Below are 17007 nucleotides of genomic sequence, written 5' to 3'. Positions count from 1 at the left end.
TAATTTATTATTGACTCCGAATGAAGCACAACTTCATGTCATACAATACAATGACTTTATTTGTAATTGTGTAAAAAAATATGAGCATTGATTAGCAAGCAGGACCTGCAGGAACAGAGAATGGTGATGGATGGAGCTGGGAAGAGAGAAGAATAAAGAAAACAGATCAACTTTATTATCGGATATTAAAAATTCAATTTCAAAACAAGTTGCCGCTCCTACAGTTTTCTAGTATGTAAAGATGATTTCACATGACCTATGCAAAATATCACACTCAATACATGTGTGTCTCTGGGGGGTGCATTGTGCCTTTGATGTATATAAATAATATACCATAACCAAATACTATTACGTACAGTGGAAATCAGGTTGCCAGAGCAGGTCAGTGTGCATGTTCCTCAACGTCTCAGCAGTTACAGGTGAGGTAAAGAAAATAAAAGAGGAAAAGGTCAGTAACAACACTTAGTTTAAAGTAACAACACTTAGTTTAAAGTAACAACACTTAGTTTAAAGTAACAACACTTTGAATAATTATCTCTTCTAACAATTTTCTCTCAATAAGCACACAACGACTGTCTTTCCAACAAACAGATTGTCATCACAATGAAACACGTCCAGAAGAATGTCATGCAAAGCTCCCTGCCTGCCTTCGACTCTCCCTGAACTGCTTCCTTAGCACCCGGTGGAGGGCGCAGTAGGCTACTCTTCAAATGTTTCACGAAATACTTACCATCATGTTTGGTTACTGTTTAACATTTTGGTTTACTTCATGTAATAAAATAATAACTTCATGGTAAGGCTACTAAAAATGACAAGGCTAAGTAATGTAATGCTAACTAACGTGCTCGCTACTCGTCGCTACTAGCTAGGTAGCTAACTTGACTATGCACATGAACATGCACAACATGTATATTTACCTATGCTATTACCTGATATGTCTGATCCAGCGACTCCTGGTCCTTTCATCAGACGGGAATCGATAGAAGGAGCAAGTGGTATGATCACTTTTATGACTACAACCTGGTACAAAGCACACAGGCATCTTGTAAAAGTGAATTTATTTTTAGCGATCTATAATTTATTGGAGGGAATAAATCAGTTATGAGATCTTTTTCTTCTTCGCTTTAATTACGAGTCTTATTATAAATCACCGAGCATGCCTGTGACATCACTTACGCGACCCAGAATGGGATTTGGGATTTGTAGTCTTTGTAGTAGCGTATTTTTCATAGTCTTATATTTCAGCAGTTTTACGACAAAATGTGACTTTTTTGACCTGGAAATGATTGTTTAAGATTGACAAACATCATATGTGTAGTTCGTGGCACAATTCAAACGGGATCAAAAGATATGTGTTCTCTCTCCATTGAATTCAATGTAAATTTTTCGCTTCCGGGGTCCCATGGTCCGGAAGTAGATGGGCGTGACTTCGCCTCTCCATAAGAACTGGATACAGCGTGGGAGGCGGGGCCTCATTCATTGCTCATTAGCGCATGATGATAAAATGGCTGTCACTGTCACTCATGGATGTATAATAAGAACTGGATATAGCGTGGGAGGCGGGGCCTCATTCATTCCTATGAGAGTTGCTCAATGGCGCATGATGACAAAATGGCCCAACTTTTCAGAGAGCGAAACGTCACAGATTACCCGGCATGCCTGAGAAGTACCCATATGTGCACTCATAGAGCATGCCCAACTTTAACCACGCCGCCCAAAAGGCTCGTTCACATTAAGCACGTGAATTTGCGTACACGTAACAGCACCGCGCGTTCATGACAGCATGGTACTGGATTTATATTAACGAGGCGGCAGTTAGCGGCTAGCTAGTAAATTATGCTAAATTACACATCAATCGTTATGTACTTTTATATTACGCTGACATCAGGATCTAGTGATATCCAAGCAACAGAGCTTCATTTAGCATGATACTTGTGTGGGTTGTACATGAAACCACTTGGTAATATATAAACATGTATATGTTGAAGCCTGTTATGATCAATTGTGAGTTAAAACTTTATCTAAAAAGTAAAGCTGATGATGGATTACTGTGGTGGAGTTAAAATAACAATAGCCTATTTCTTTTTTAAATGTGATGGAGTAAAAGGATAGTAACTGTGATTATTCATGTTAAGTAGCCCACAAGTAACTAAAACAATTACAAGTGCAATAAGAAGCTACAGGAACGTTAATCTACGTCGGTAATATTAACTTTATTTAATACAACATTTTCGGTACAAGATTTACATCATACAGCCAAGCCCGCCTTAACCTGCCATCAGGCCCTGGGGCTGATAGTTTTTGTAGGCCCCCTATTTAAACAACAAATCAAAGTCATTTATAGCCTCGGCAGGCTCTGTGATCGCACTTCTCCACTCTGCTCTACGCGCGCCTGGTCCTCTCCTCCAGATGAGTGACGTATCGGGCCTCCCTCATGTATCTGTCCGGTTGCCGTTGGCTCCCCTCCACGTAGCAAGTCCTCGTCGTCCTCCCATCTCCTCCAACAGATAATGTCCCTCCTGTCTGTTTTTCCTCTCCCGTACTCCATTGCTATCAGAACCAGATGGCCTACTTGGCTCCGAGGCCCCCGCGGCCGGCACCGCTGCCGCTCGGTACAGAACTCATCTGTCCTTCCTCCTCATCCTGGCCTACAGGTTTAAAATAACCTGTAAACTTAGGCATTTTTTGTAATAGCTGCTTGTCTCGAAACTCCTTTTCCCTCAACAATTTCCTTTTCCGAGCGCCACTCTCAAACTTTTTCTTCTCCGACATTTTCTCCTAAACAACCTTCATCTGTCACTCAATCACTCGCAATTTGAATAAGTCACATGTGAAACATATTCTCATTCTGATTGGCTGTTAAGTGACTGACTGTTTTGGAGTCATCATTTTTGAGAAAAATCTCTGGAATCCATCGATCTGATTGATTAGCGGAGCAAATGATCAAAATAGTATGGAGGGAAGATATTTTCGTTTGGATTACTGGTCTGGGGGAAGCTCACGAGTGTGTGTATACTTGTGTGTGTTTGTGTAATTTTGCATTTGTGTGTATTGTGTTTGTTTCCCGGGGAAAATACTCACGAGAAACACCGGCTGTTGTTATGCCTGCTGTGACGTCAAGTTACTATTCAGAATTCTTATCTGAATTCTCTGAGTTTTTATCAACTTTGGTTCTTAAAACAGATAAAGTAATTATCGTAGGTGACTTTAATATTCATGTTGACGATGATAAAAATAGCCTTACTGTTGCATTTAACTCTATATTAGATTCTGTTGGTTTTTGTCAGAGTGTAAATAAACCAACCCACTGCTATAATCACACTCTCGACCTTGTTCTGACTTATGGTATTGAAATTGAGCAACTATTAGTCGAACCGCATAATCCTGCTTTATCCGACCATTTCTTAGTAACTTTTGAAGTACTGTTACGAGACTACAAAGCATTAGTCAAAAGCTCCTGCAGCAGAAACCTATCTGTTAGTGCTATAGCCAAATTTAAGGAAGAGATTCCACCAATACTTAACTCGATAGCATGTCTGCATGTAAGGGAGGAAACTTATACAAAATGTACACCACCCCAAATTGATCATGTTGTTGATAGTGCTACAGATGCGCTGCGAATAAAATTAGACTCTGTTGCTCCTTTGAAAAAGAAGAAAATAAAACAACATAGATTAGCTCCATGGCATAATGCCCAAACCCGCAAAATAAAGCAAAAGTCGAGACAACTTGAAAGGATATGGCGTTCCACTAAACTTGAAGAATCTCGTTTAATTTGGCATATTACTCTCAATGAATATAAGAAAGCACTGCGTAAAGCGAGAGCAGCCTACTACTCTTCATTAATAGATGAGAATAAGAATAATGCAAGATTTCTTTTCAGCACTGTAGCCAGGCTGACAGAGAGCCACAGCTCGATTGAGCCTTCTATTCCCATAGCACTCAGTAGTAATGATTTTATGTGCTTTTTTAATGATAAAATTGTTACTCTTAGAAACAAAATTAATGACCTCTTGCCTTTGACCAGTATAGTGTTATCAACAGCTCCCGGAAACGTAAGTTCTAATATTACACTAGATAGTAAACTAGAATGCTTTTCAGCCATAAACCTTGAACAATTAAATTCAATGATTCTCTCTTCTAAACCATCAACGTGTATGTTAGACCCAATTCCAACTAAGCTGTTGAAGGAAGTTTTTCCATTAATTAGCACTTATTTATTAAATATTATGAATATGTCTTTATTATCAGGCTATGTTCCACAATCATTCAAAGTAGCAGTGATAAAACCGCTTCTTAAAAAGCACAACCTCGATTCAGAGATTTTAGCCAATTATAGACCTATTTCCAATCTTCCGTTCCTCTCAAAAATTCTTGAGAAAGCGGTCGCAAAACAGCTGTGTGATTACTTAAAAAACAATGATTTATTTGAAGATTTTCAGTCTGGCTTTAGAACACATCATAGCACAGAGACAGCTCTGGTTAAAGTCACAAATGACATTCTAATAGCCTCTGACAAGGGACGTGTCTCTATTCTTGTTTTGCTCGATCTCAGTGCTGCATTTGATACTATCGACCATGATATCCTATTGCAAAGACTAGAGCACTTAGTTGGCATACAGGGAACTGCTTTAGACTGGTTTAGGTCCTATCTATCTGAACGCTCTCAGTTTGTACGTGTCAATGATGAATCTTCCACGCAAACCAAAGTTAGCCATGGAGTGCCACAGGGCTCAGTGCTCGGACCTATTTTGTTCACATTATATATGCTTCCGTTAGGCAATATTATAAGGAATCATTCTGTACATTTTCATTGTTATGCGGATGATACTCAACTATATTTATCAATCAAGCCTGATGAAATTAATCATCTAAATAAAATTCAAGACTGCCTTAAGGACTTAAAAACGTGGATGACCTTAAACTTTTTGATGTTAAACACGACCAAAACTGAAGTTATTGTACTTGGCCCGAAGAATCTACGAAACAAATTATCTAAGGATATATTAACCATGGATGGCATTAATTTGGCCTCCAGTGAGACTGTAAGGAATCTTGGTGTTATATTTGATCAGGATTTATCCTTTAACGCCCACATAAAATCAATTTCAAGGACCGCCTACTTCCATCTACGTAACATTGCAAAAATCAGGCATATCTTGCCTCAAAACGATGCAGAGAAACTAGTCCATGCATTTGTTACTTCAAGGCTGGATTATTGTAACTCTTTATTATCAGGGTGTACCAAGAAGTCAGTCAAGTCGCTTCAGCTGATTCAAAATGCTGCAGCTCGTGTACTAACCAGTTAGGAAAAGGGATCACATTACTCCTGTTCTGGCTGCCTTACACTGGCTCCCTATAGAACACAGGATAGAATTTAAAATTCTTCTTCTCGCCTACAAAGCCCTTAATGGGCAGGCGCCATCTTACCTTAAAGAACTCATTATACCCTACTGTCCTACTAGGGCATTGCGTTCCAAGAATGCAGGGTTGTTGGTTGTTCCTAGAGTCTCTAAAAGTACAATGGGAGCCAGAGCCTTTTCTTATCAAGCTCCACATTTGTGGAATCAGCTTCCAGTTTGTGTTCGGGCGGCAGACACCCTATCCGTTTTTAAGAGTGCGCTTAAGACCTTCCTTTTTGATAAAGCTTATAGTTAGGGCTGATTAGATTCAGCCCCTAGTTTTGCTGATATAGGCTTAGTTTGTCGGGGGACATCTTACTTCTTCCTTCTCTCTGTCTATACCTGTGTACTCTCATGTTCCGATTAACCCAGCTTCCCCAAATGTCTTTCTTTTTGGTGTCTATATACGCCAGGATCCGGAGTCATGGATGATCCTGCGCTCCTCTGTCCTGGATCTTGAGTCGTGGCTGTGGTCCTGGATCATAGGTCCTGGATGGATATCCTCGTGGATTCATCTTCCTATTATACACACATGCATTTCCAAACATTTGGACTACCTATGTTGCAAATGTATTATCTTTTCAATTTACACACGGCATCTATTGCACGTCTGTCCGTCCTGGGAGAGGGATCCCTCCTCTGTTGCTCTCCCTGAGGTTTCTCCCATTTTTCCCTTTAAACTGTGGGTTTTCTTCGGAAGTTTTTCCTTGTACGATGTGAGGGTCTAAGGACAGAGGGTGTCGTATTGTCATACTGATATGTTGTACAAACTGTAAAGTCCACTGAGACAAATGTAACATTTGTGATATTGGGCTATATAAATAAACATTGATTGATTGATTGATTGATTACTCCGTTCTCCGCTTGTAATTATGCCGAAGCTTCAAAGTTTATCATCTGAATATTACATTACATGTTACTTGTTAGACGCTTTTATCCAAAGCGATTTACATACTCAATACTGTGGGCAATCCCCACAGGAGCAATTTGGGGTGAATTGTCTTGCCCAGGGACACAACGACATGCTGACAGCAGTGGGGTTTGAACCTGTGACCCCCTGATCCCAACACCAAGGCTCTATCCACTGCGCCACACGCCTCCCGATATGCCGAAACAAGTTTAATATTCTGAAAGCCAAGACTTTGTTTATTTGAAATCAGATGAAAACAAACTGTAACGGACCCTGCCGTGTTATCTATGATTACTATACACCTTACATTCATAATTTCAGCCGGAGGGAGGGGGTGCGGCGCTGTGGAAGTGCAGGGTGGCGAGTGAGAGCTGTCATCTTCCCTTTACAAGCTTCAAAAATGTATTTATCGTGTGATTTTGGAAATAAAAGTTTCATATTCTGAAAGCCAAGACTTTGTTTATTTAAAATTTTAAAAAAACACCCGAAAAAAAAAAAATATATATTTTTATTTGTTTGTATTGGCTCATGATAGGCCCCCGATCTCCGTAGGCCCCTGGGCTTCAGCCCAGGTCAGCCCGTGCATTAAGGCGGCCCTCCATGTAGTATAATATTTTACAAATGATGAATTACAGCAAACATGTGCAATAGCCTATATCCATTACTACAGCTCCGTGGGCTGGCAGTAAGGCGATATGGTCCGTTGTTATTGTGCATCCATGGTAAAGAGAAACTCATGTAGGCTAGTACTGAACACGTAACATGAACGTGCCGGGCGGCGCGGTCCCGTGGGTTAGATGCGCGTTCATAATGCAGAGGGAAATAACTCTCAGAATAACGTTATTAGCACATTTTTACAACTTGCAGAGGTTCAGTCTTCTGCCTGAAGGAAAGCTAGCCAGCAACGTCCTGAAGCTAGGTGCACCTGACCTAACACACGCCCTTAACGGACCCTCTTCGCGGTTCCCATTGGAAGGTACCATTTCTTAAATAGGGGTGACAGAGATATTTTATATGTTGCAAATATTAGGAATATTAATAACTGATGCGGTCATAGGTAACATTTCAAACATCTGTTTCTAGATGCACATCATTCCACAAGTTATTCCCAGGCATTATTATGACGTGTATATATATATATATATATATATATATATATATATATATATATATATATATATATAGGAAGACGACTCACCGGCCTCCCCCATACAGCTAGAGAATGTGATAAACCCACTTCATTAGTTATTTTCCCCAACGTGTACATGGCCTGCTGCAGAAACGTTTTAATATAGTTAACTTTTGGAAGATTTCACGATGCTTTGGCGGTGCGTTATCTGCTGCGTTTTTATAACTTTTTCACTGAAATTATTATTGAGCCATATTAATCGACTGCACAGTCGCAGCTCTGACTTCAGGTTGCTCTGTGGCATTGATGGATGCACTGAGGAATATAGAGTGTACAACTCATTCTACCATCATGTAAAGAGAAGACACTTTCAACATCTTCTTGAAGACACCAGACCTGGCGACGCCACACGTGGATATGAAAACCGACAGGAGGAAACCCAAGGACCGCAGCAAAAAGTAAGTAACGTCTGCTAATTCAGCTAAGATTGTTAGCTACAGTGTTTGGGCCACGTGGCCACTCGGATACAGGGTTAGTTTCGTACATTTTGTGATGCTACAGATAGCGTTAGCCAATACTGATCAGCCACATTTAGTTATTATAAATCCATTAGCATTAACTAATGAATCTGCTAGGCTACAAGCAGGCGGCATCTGTCAACCATATATTTTTAATTCAGCAGTTAGCTATGTAGTGTTTTTGTGGGGATGAAAAAACCGTAAAAAATATGCATTACGTTGGTGTTCGGCCACAGTTACTAAAACAGTAAATCACAAAAATTATGGTTTTCCACTTTTTCACTCTGCAATATTCTGCAAGGTGCATGCATCACTGTCAGGATCTGCACATGATTTGTTGAATTCACAGTTTTAGCAAATCAGAAATAAATCTCAAATTCTTTACCCACTATTAAACTTAAAACAAAAATAAATAGATTTTCAAATTTGATTAGAAAAAAAAGTTTCATGGTTTTGTTTTCTGGACTGAAAAAATGTAATAAAGAGTGTTACCCAGACAATGGATAAAGTGCTACGGCTTACAGTTAATAATTGTTGCTGAAATAACTCTTACCCCCAAAGTTTGTTTAATGTGAAAATAATCTTAGATAGAAAGGAATTACATATTTAAATTGCTCTTTTAGTGAAGCTAATTTTTTAATTTTTTACAATTTCAAACAATCTTGTTTCTTTGATATGTTGTACACAGGACAACATTCAACCCGATCAGCTTCCAGCCGACTCCAGCAGCGAGGATCAGAACCTTCACACACCTGACTCAGTTGAAGAGCAAATGGGCATCGACCAAGATGGAGCTGTCACAGTGCACCAAGTATGTTTTCTTTGTTGTTGACTATCTACTGAAAATTAAGGGCTGCTAAATAAAGGTCAGGCCGATATAGTAGTGGCTAATATTGGCCTAGCATATCATTTATATATCAATATTATGTTGAAATATTTCATTTAAATTCACCAAATGATTCATAAAACCTAGAGGTATATGTGAAGATGTATTTCTATGTGCTGTACTAGCAAAACTAAATGAACACAAAGAGTTAGAATGGCTTATTGTCTTGTTGGAGTACTAATGTTTGATATGTTTTGGTCAGAGTTACAACATATTAAATTATCTATCTTTGCTCACCACATGTCACCAGTTTTTTATCATCAGATGTGCATACATTTAAAGATTATATATTTCTGTCACATTGAGTAATGTTATACCTGCAAATGTCAAGTTACTACATTTTGTATTGTAGGATCTGACAACACATGCCACTGCCTTTGTTATCAATGCCCGATCCAAGCATCGTCTGTCACAGGTAAAATGCTTCCTATGTAACCTTTTTGGACTAAAAGCATTATGCCATGTGTGATCTGCTTCTCAGAACATATTAACAGGAAATATTTTGTGTGCGACAAAGAAATGCAAATGAGCATTTATTATCCAGAAATTCAAGCCATTCACTCTGACTAACCCAGTAAGGGATTTCCCATATTTTATTACAATTTATAACCAGACACAGTGTAGCCATATATTAAGTTAGACCTAGTTGTTCTTTGAGAACAGAGCACAGTATTTGGCTACCTACTGTACACAGTTAGCAGTTAATAGTGGTTCACTGATGGCCGAGTTCAGTTTTAGTGCTTTGTTATCCACTTTACTGTTGTGTCTATGTCATAAGCAAAACTCTATATCACATAAAGCTACAGTGATCATGATAATGTTTACCAACATCAAAGATTGATCACATCGCTTTCAATCTCTCATTTTCAGAAAGGCATGAATGACATTGTTGCTGGGGTACAGCAGTATCAATCATCACTATTGGACAACCTCAGGACGCAGATGAAGGAAGTTCTAAAGAAGAATTCAGGAAGTACAACCAATCAACTTGGAAAAGATGCAATGGATATATTTGACAGTTTCATTGACCCCTTTGCTAACGTTTCAACAACATTTCGCCAGAACAGTGTTATTAGGAAGCAGTTTTGTTGTGTGGATGCAGAGGAAATTCCAATTGCTCGAACCATATGCAGGAAGAAACGTGGAGGATCAACAGATTTTGTCATCAAAGACAGATTATTTTATTATGTACCATTAGTCAAAAGTGTAGAGCAGTTCCTATTACGTCCGAGGATTTTGACTATGATTGAAGAGGTACCCCAGAGGTGCAGTGAAGGTTTTTTTCATGACCTTGTTGATGGTTCTCTTTTAAAATCTCATCCCTTATTTTCAGAGAAACCAAATGCACTGCAGATTATTCTGTATACAGACGAAATAGAGATCTGTAATCCACTAGGATCCTTTTCATCAAAGAACAAGTTGTTAATGGTGTACTACACCCTAGGAAATATAAATCCAAAATACAGGTCTAAGCTGGCTGCTATTAGGCTACTTGCGATGGCTAAATCAGCAGACCTCCGTCAATCTGGTGTAGATGTAATATTGAATAGAATAAAGGAAGACATGGATGCATTGTACAGTGGTGTTAAAATTCAAACTATTAACGGGGAGAAAACAATACATGGTGCTATGGTTTCTCTCTGGCGACACCCTGGCACAGCATGAACTCGCAGGGTTTAAAGAAGGAGTGGGCTTTGCTTACAGTAAGTACAGACACTGTGAGTGTTCTTTTGAGGACATGCAGTCACAATTCAACGAGGATGCATATATTAAAAGAACATTGGAGAATCATGTCAGACAGTGTGATGAAATAGAAAAGGCTAACACAGACTTGCTTCGCAACAGCCTTAGAACAACATCAATCGAAGGAGCAAGTTAGTTGACTTCCCATCCTTTGATATTATTCGGCAAACCCCGCAAGACATTATGCATGTCATTCTTGAGGGTATAGCTCCTCTGGAAATTAAATGTGTTTTGAATCATCTTGTTCAGTCAGGAGAGTTAAATCTGGACTCTGTGAATTCAGCTATTCTTGGTTTCCCTTATTCGCCTCTAGATGTTAGAGATCGACCATCCCCAATTTCTCCGAGTACACTGATGTCAACTGATGGTAAACTAAGGCAGTCATCAGGGCAAATGCTTGTCCTGTTGAGGATATTGCCATTTGTTTTGGAACATTTGAAAGTCAATGCATATGTGCAGTTGATAATGGACTTAATAGAGATTGTTCAAATAGTGTTTGCACCTGTTCTTACCATTGCAACTGTGTCAAGGTTAAAGTTACTGATTGAAAGTCATTTGAAGCATTGGAAGGAGCTTTTTCCAGACCACAATGTTACACCTAAGCAGCATTACATGATACATTTGCCATCACAGATAGAATCATTGGGTCCCATGGTCAGACATATGTGTATGCGGTTCGAGTCTAAGCATTGTTTATTTAAGCAATGGGCCTCCAAGCTCAATTTTAAAAATGTATGCAAGTCTTTGATTAATCAGAACCAAATATATGAAAGCTGCCAAAATGTTGACCCTTCCAAGCACCCAATTTTTTCAAATGAAAAGGAGATGGGTCCTGTATCTGAGGTTAGAGATCTACAATATTTACATGGGAAATTGAGGGACTTCCTAGGTTTCAGTGAAATGAACCATGCTGTATCAGTGAAATGGCTTGTGATAAATGGTAATAAATACATTACTGAGAAGTCCTTGATCCTTGCCAATGTACTAAATGGTAATACACCCGAATTTGGACTTGTCAAAAGCATATTTCTTGTTGATTCTAAGCTTTATTGTTTGGAATATCAGCCTTTTCAGTCCATATGCTTTGATAGAAATGTTATGGCTTATCAAGTTGAGGTCCCACACCTTGCACAGGCCACTGAGTTAGTGGATGCTGAAAAGCTGGTTGATTTTACCTCTTATTACACAATCAGCAGAAAGGGCCAAACCTATGTACAAGTGAAATACTATCTTGGGGATGTAATGGAATTACACAACAGTTCAAATGACTCATAGCGTGTTCCTTTGATATGATGATGTTGAAACATTTAAAGCAAACTTAGCAGGTTTAAATGTAGGACTAAGGTCCTGACTTAGGATATGTTATTAGCAGATTCAAATGTTAGCTGTTTGGATTCCAGATGCGTTTTGCATTATAGTTTGCAGTGTACCTAAATCATCTGTATCTTTGTATAATACTGGGTCTTTCTTTCAGGTTGTTTTAAATGTTAATTACATAACATGTTATCAGCCATTTAGGTGTTTATCACAATGCTGTTTATGTTTGCTAAATGCCCTTGGCCTGAATAATGTTACCTACTTTAACTTTTCAAATGAGATGTTTGCACATATTGCTCAATCACTTTAGCTTGCTGAAGAATAATACATGCTGAAAAGAATGTTCTTAATACAGTAGTTTGACTTGGCTGGTGCTGTTATTTCTGTATACTGCATTTCATATATGGACATACTTAATTGATGTACTGGGTTTTAGAGCGACAATAAAACAATGAATTTCATTTGGTCCTTATCTGTTTTTAATATGTTAAGAGATGAAAAAGGATAGGATGCTTGCAATAAGATATTCTGACTTTGAAAAAGCAGTTTTCTACTTATCAGTGTTGATCTAATATCTTTAGAATTATGGTATTTCTCAATTTAAACATTAATTTACTCAGAATCAGTATTAAAATCTCAAAAACAAGTAATAAAACCTCATTAAGATAATGAAGTAAAAAAACACTTAATGGAAGTGAAATTCACTACCGCAAAAACTTCTTTGTAAGAGGAAATATCTTGGCAGACAAAATATAAGCATATTTTGTCTTGATTTAAGATATTTCATCTTAGTAAGATTTCAGTTTTTGCAGTGCAGTCAGATGTGAATGTGTCATCTAACATTTTCAGTAAGAAAAATGGACAAAAGGAGTGCAAATACAATTTATTGAAATGTGAACCAAAACTTAATCAAACATGTTTTAAATAAAAAGCACATATGGACAGAAGGTGTAAACCTATTAAATTTATAAGTGAACACATTTAGTCAAATAAAGTGACAGACTAGGCCTGTGCAGTTGGTATCAGCTTTGCCCAGCATGGGCTCCTTCATCAGGCCTGGTCCTCCTCGCTGAGGAAAGACCCTCAGTCCTCTCCAAACCAACAGACAGGACGTCCATCACACGGAGGTTTCTCCCTGAAGTCTCTGCAGCTCTCTGGACACCACGCTGTCTCAATCCGTCCACACTGAATATGAGAGGGGGAAAATGAAAATAATAAATGCTTTAGACAATAAGAAATATAAAGTTGACTGTTGAGTTGCTCAGTTTTTTTAGATTGTCAATACTATTACTGTATAACTAATATATCAGGTTAAGAGGCACATTCAAATAAAGATTGGTCTTTAAATACATTTTGTCTTTTGAATTGTTTGTCTAAAGTCAAGGATCGAGAACTGGTACTTAGTTTTAATGATACAGTCTGGTTATTATGCTGTTTGGAGGAGGCCTCACAGGTAAGAGCGCTAACTAGCTACCATCACATGTACCTTAGCTTGACTTAAATGTATTAAACGTATAGTTAAGTGATATCAAAATATAAATAACTAATGTCATGCAAACATTAATATTTGCTTGATTCCAGTGTTGAATTTAGCACAATTGCATACAAACGTTAAGGGATTTTAAGATTCTGAAGTATTATGTTAAAACTCAATAACTTAGATTATTATTTATAGTTTTGCTGAATAGTTTCATGTCCGCTTACCTTAGAAACGTAAAATGCGACGGCAGCGTGCAGATGGGGAGCATGTTAGCTTAGCTTGGTAGCTTCAGCTAGCTCTGGAGCTTCCAGCTCGGTGGCAGGAGGTCCCGCCTCGGCTCCGCCTCTTTGCCCTTATTTGCAGCAGGCTGGAGAAGGCGGGAGTTGAACTCTGACGTCACTGTCGAGCCGTTAGTGGCCGACTCCGCCTACTAAGGGCTTCACGGCAACTCTGCAGAATCCTATGGGTGACGTCACGGACCCTACGTCCATTTATATATACAGTCTATGGTAAAGACAAACGCATGTAGTGCTGAACACGTAACATGAACGTGCCGGGCGGCGCGGTCCCGTGGGTTAGATGCGCGTTCATAATGCAGAGGGAAATAACCATAGAACGTCTAAGCACTTTGGGGGGCGGAGCACATACGTGATGACGTCAGACCAGCGTCAGACAGATTCAGTAAAAATGTTTGAGTACTATTACCAATATGACCCAAAGTGGTTGAACACTGTATACACAATATTTAAACACAATTAATTCCCAGAAAAATAATGTTTTTTCATATACTTTTTAAGGTTTCCACCCAACTACAGTACATAAGGTGTGCAATCTTATCTTGAAGTAAAACCAGTCAAACTGTCCCAGTAGCACTGCACAAAATAATCCAGTGAACGCCTCCTCTACAGGGTCAATTAAGTTGCCTGACTTTACAAAATACTACATCCGTTTGAATTCCAACCCTTCAAATGGACAAGCTGCTGCCTCCAATCTGGTGTGCATACCGATTCTGATTCATACACTGAACAAAAATATAAATGCAACACTTTTGTGTGGAATGTTGGTCCACTCCTCTTCAATGGCTGTGCGAAGTTGCTGGATATTGGCAGGAACTCGAACACGCTGTCGTATACGCCGATCCAGAGCATCCCAAACATGCTCAATGGGTGACATGTCCGGTGAGTATGCTGGCCATGCAAGAACTGGGATGTTTTCAGCCTCCAGGAATTGTGTACAGATCCTTGCAACATGGGGCCGTGCATTATCATGCTGCAACATGAGGTGATGGTCGTGGATGAATGGCACAACAATGGGCCTCAGGATCTCGTCACGGTATCTCTGTGCATTCACAATGCCATCAATAAAATGCACAGTGTTCGTCGTCCATAACATACGTCTGCCCATACCATAACCCCACCACCACCATGGGCCACTCGATTCACAACATTGACATCAGAAAACCGCTCACCCACACGACGCCACACACGCTGTCTGCCATCTGCCCTGAACAGTGAAAACCGGGATTCATCCGTGAAGAGAACACCTCTCCAACGTGCCAGACGCCATCGAATGTGAGCATTTGCCCACTCAAGTCGGTTACGACGACGAACCCGGAGTCAGGTCGAGACCCCGTTGAGGACGACGAGCATGCAGATGAGCTTCCCTGAGACGTTTCGGACAGTTTGTGCAGAAATTATTTGGTTATGCAAACCGATTGTTGCAGCAGCTGTCCGAGTGGCTGGTCTCAGACGATCTTGGAGGTGAACATGCTGGATGTGGAGGTCCTGGGCTGGTGTGGTTACACGTGGTCTGCGGTTGTGAGGCCGGTTTGGATGTACTGCCAAATTCTCTGAAACGCCTTTGGAGACGGCTTATGGTAGAGAAATGAACATTCAATTCACGGGCAACAGCTCTGGTGGACATTCCTGCTGTCAGCATGCCAATTGCACGCTCCCTCAAAACTTGCGACATCTGTGGCATTGTGCTGTGTGATAAAACTGAACATTTTAGAGTGGCCTTTTATTGTGGCCAGCCTAAGGCACACCTGTGCAATAATCATGCTGTCTAATCAGCATCTTGATATGCCACACCTGTGAGGTGGGATGGATTATCTCGGCAAAGGAGAAGTGCTCACTATCACAGATTTTTTCAGATTTGTGAACAATATTTGAGAGAAATGGTTATTTTGTGTTTATAGAAAATGTTTTAGATCTTTGAGTTCATCTCATGAAAAATGGGAGCAAAAACAAAAGTGTTGCATTTATATTTTTGTTCAGTGTACATACTGTAGCCTATGTCATAGTGAATGTGAGAAATCAGTGGTTTTGCAAGAACACTGGTGATTCTGTGAAATCACTGGCTGATTAGTGGTTTTTCAAAATCACTTACTAGTGATTCAACAAGTTACAGAATTGTATAATTATATAAATATAGGTAAAATATAGTGATCAAATATAGGTTACATACCTTGTGTTATGTGGGAAATGACAAAAAGATGGTTCCAGAATGATTCAGAAGTGGGACAATGAATAAAGCAACCTCTGGGTTAAAAATAACCCAGGCAGGTGTTCAATTGCAATTGAAGCCCTAATAACCCATTAGACCCAACATGAACAACCCACCAGTGTGTTTACAGTACCCAAATAACCCATAATTATGACCCAGCCAAATCAACCCAGCAATGTGTTTATAGAAATAACCCAGCATTTTTTAGAGTGTAGCTGTCGTCTGTTTTTTTCTTAATATTCGCTGAAACATAGGAGGTAGTGGTGTCCCGCCTGTGTATACAATACTGTAGGGGTGTTTCCCCTGGTAGGTTCAAGAGGCGTTTCCCCTTTGGGTTTCGTCTGGAGGGGCCTTGATAGTGTTGGGGTACGGCGGTTAGAGCTTCACTTTCCCCTTTCCCTAAACTTGCTCGGGAGCACTTCCGTGGTTCAGGGGGGTTGCCGGTTACCTGGTCGCCTCTCTCGGTCCAGCGGGCTTTAAGTGCGTAAATACCCGCCGCTACGCGTCATGAAGAATAGGGGGGGAGTTATTGTTATTATTATTGGGATTGTGATAAAACAGAATTCCGATCTCCCTGTTTGTATCACACACAGAGGATTGACAATAAAGTTGACTGACTAATAATAATAATAACAACCAAGCATACTGCATGATCCACTTCCACTACACTCCAATGTGTTATTTCTCCTCCTGCTACTTTTTTATTAAATGTTTTTTTTTACCATGTCACTTTCCTGTGAGACCTAGTCCCTTCATTTCGTATCCCTGTTCTCTGATACATATTTCAACTACTATAACAAGTACACGCTTTACATTTTATTGCTAGAAATGATCAAAGCAATTGATTGATTGTCCTTTTATTCTCCGAGGGAAACAAATACTCAATTATGCTGAACTTTAAATGAGTCAATTGTTGCTTATTCTAAACAGCGTTGTTGTAGTAAACTACATTAAACTATTATTTTTAATGCATTCTTTCAGTAGATGGCTCATAGTTTAAAAAAAATAAATTGTTGGAGGGGAGCATTGTATGTGAACAAAAACTAAAGTGTGACATATTTGTAATATACTTGCCCATAATGTGCATAATGTTCTTTTAGGATATGTTTGCAATTAT

At 39.4% G+C, this 17007-nt stretch overlaps 1 protein-coding gene across 2 annotated transcripts; it reads left to right on the top strand.

Annotated features, from left to right (window-relative positions):
• Positions 1-7312: 7312 nt before the first annotated feature.
• On the top strand, positions 7313-10537 carry LOC117535738. 2 transcript variants are annotated; one of them, XM_034200266.1, is made up of 5 exons: positions 7313-7441; positions 7484-7899; positions 8648-8770; positions 9198-9260; positions 9716-10537. In XM_034200266.1, exons 2-5 carry the CDS (start codon positions 7630-7632, stop codon positions 10508-10510), a joined length of 1251 nt encoding a protein of 416 aa, XP_034056157.1. In that variant the 5' UTR covers positions 7313-7441; positions 7484-7629; the 3' UTR covers positions 10511-10537. The 2 variants fall into 2 exon arrangements, with proteins under 2 accessions (XP_034056157.1, XP_034056158.1); XM_034200267.1 differs by lacking the exon at positions 9198-9260.
• Positions 10538-17007: the final 6470 nt, after the last annotated feature.

Source organism: Gymnodraco acuticeps, unplaced genomic scaffold, assembly GCF_902827175.1.
Source record: "Gymnodraco acuticeps unplaced genomic scaffold, fGymAcu1.1, whole genome shotgun sequence".
In the NCBI taxonomy this organism is placed as follows: domain Eukaryota; kingdom Metazoa; phylum Chordata; class Actinopteri; order Perciformes; family Bathydraconidae; genus Gymnodraco; species Gymnodraco acuticeps.
This window is presented reverse-complemented; position numbering and strand designations above follow the sequence as displayed.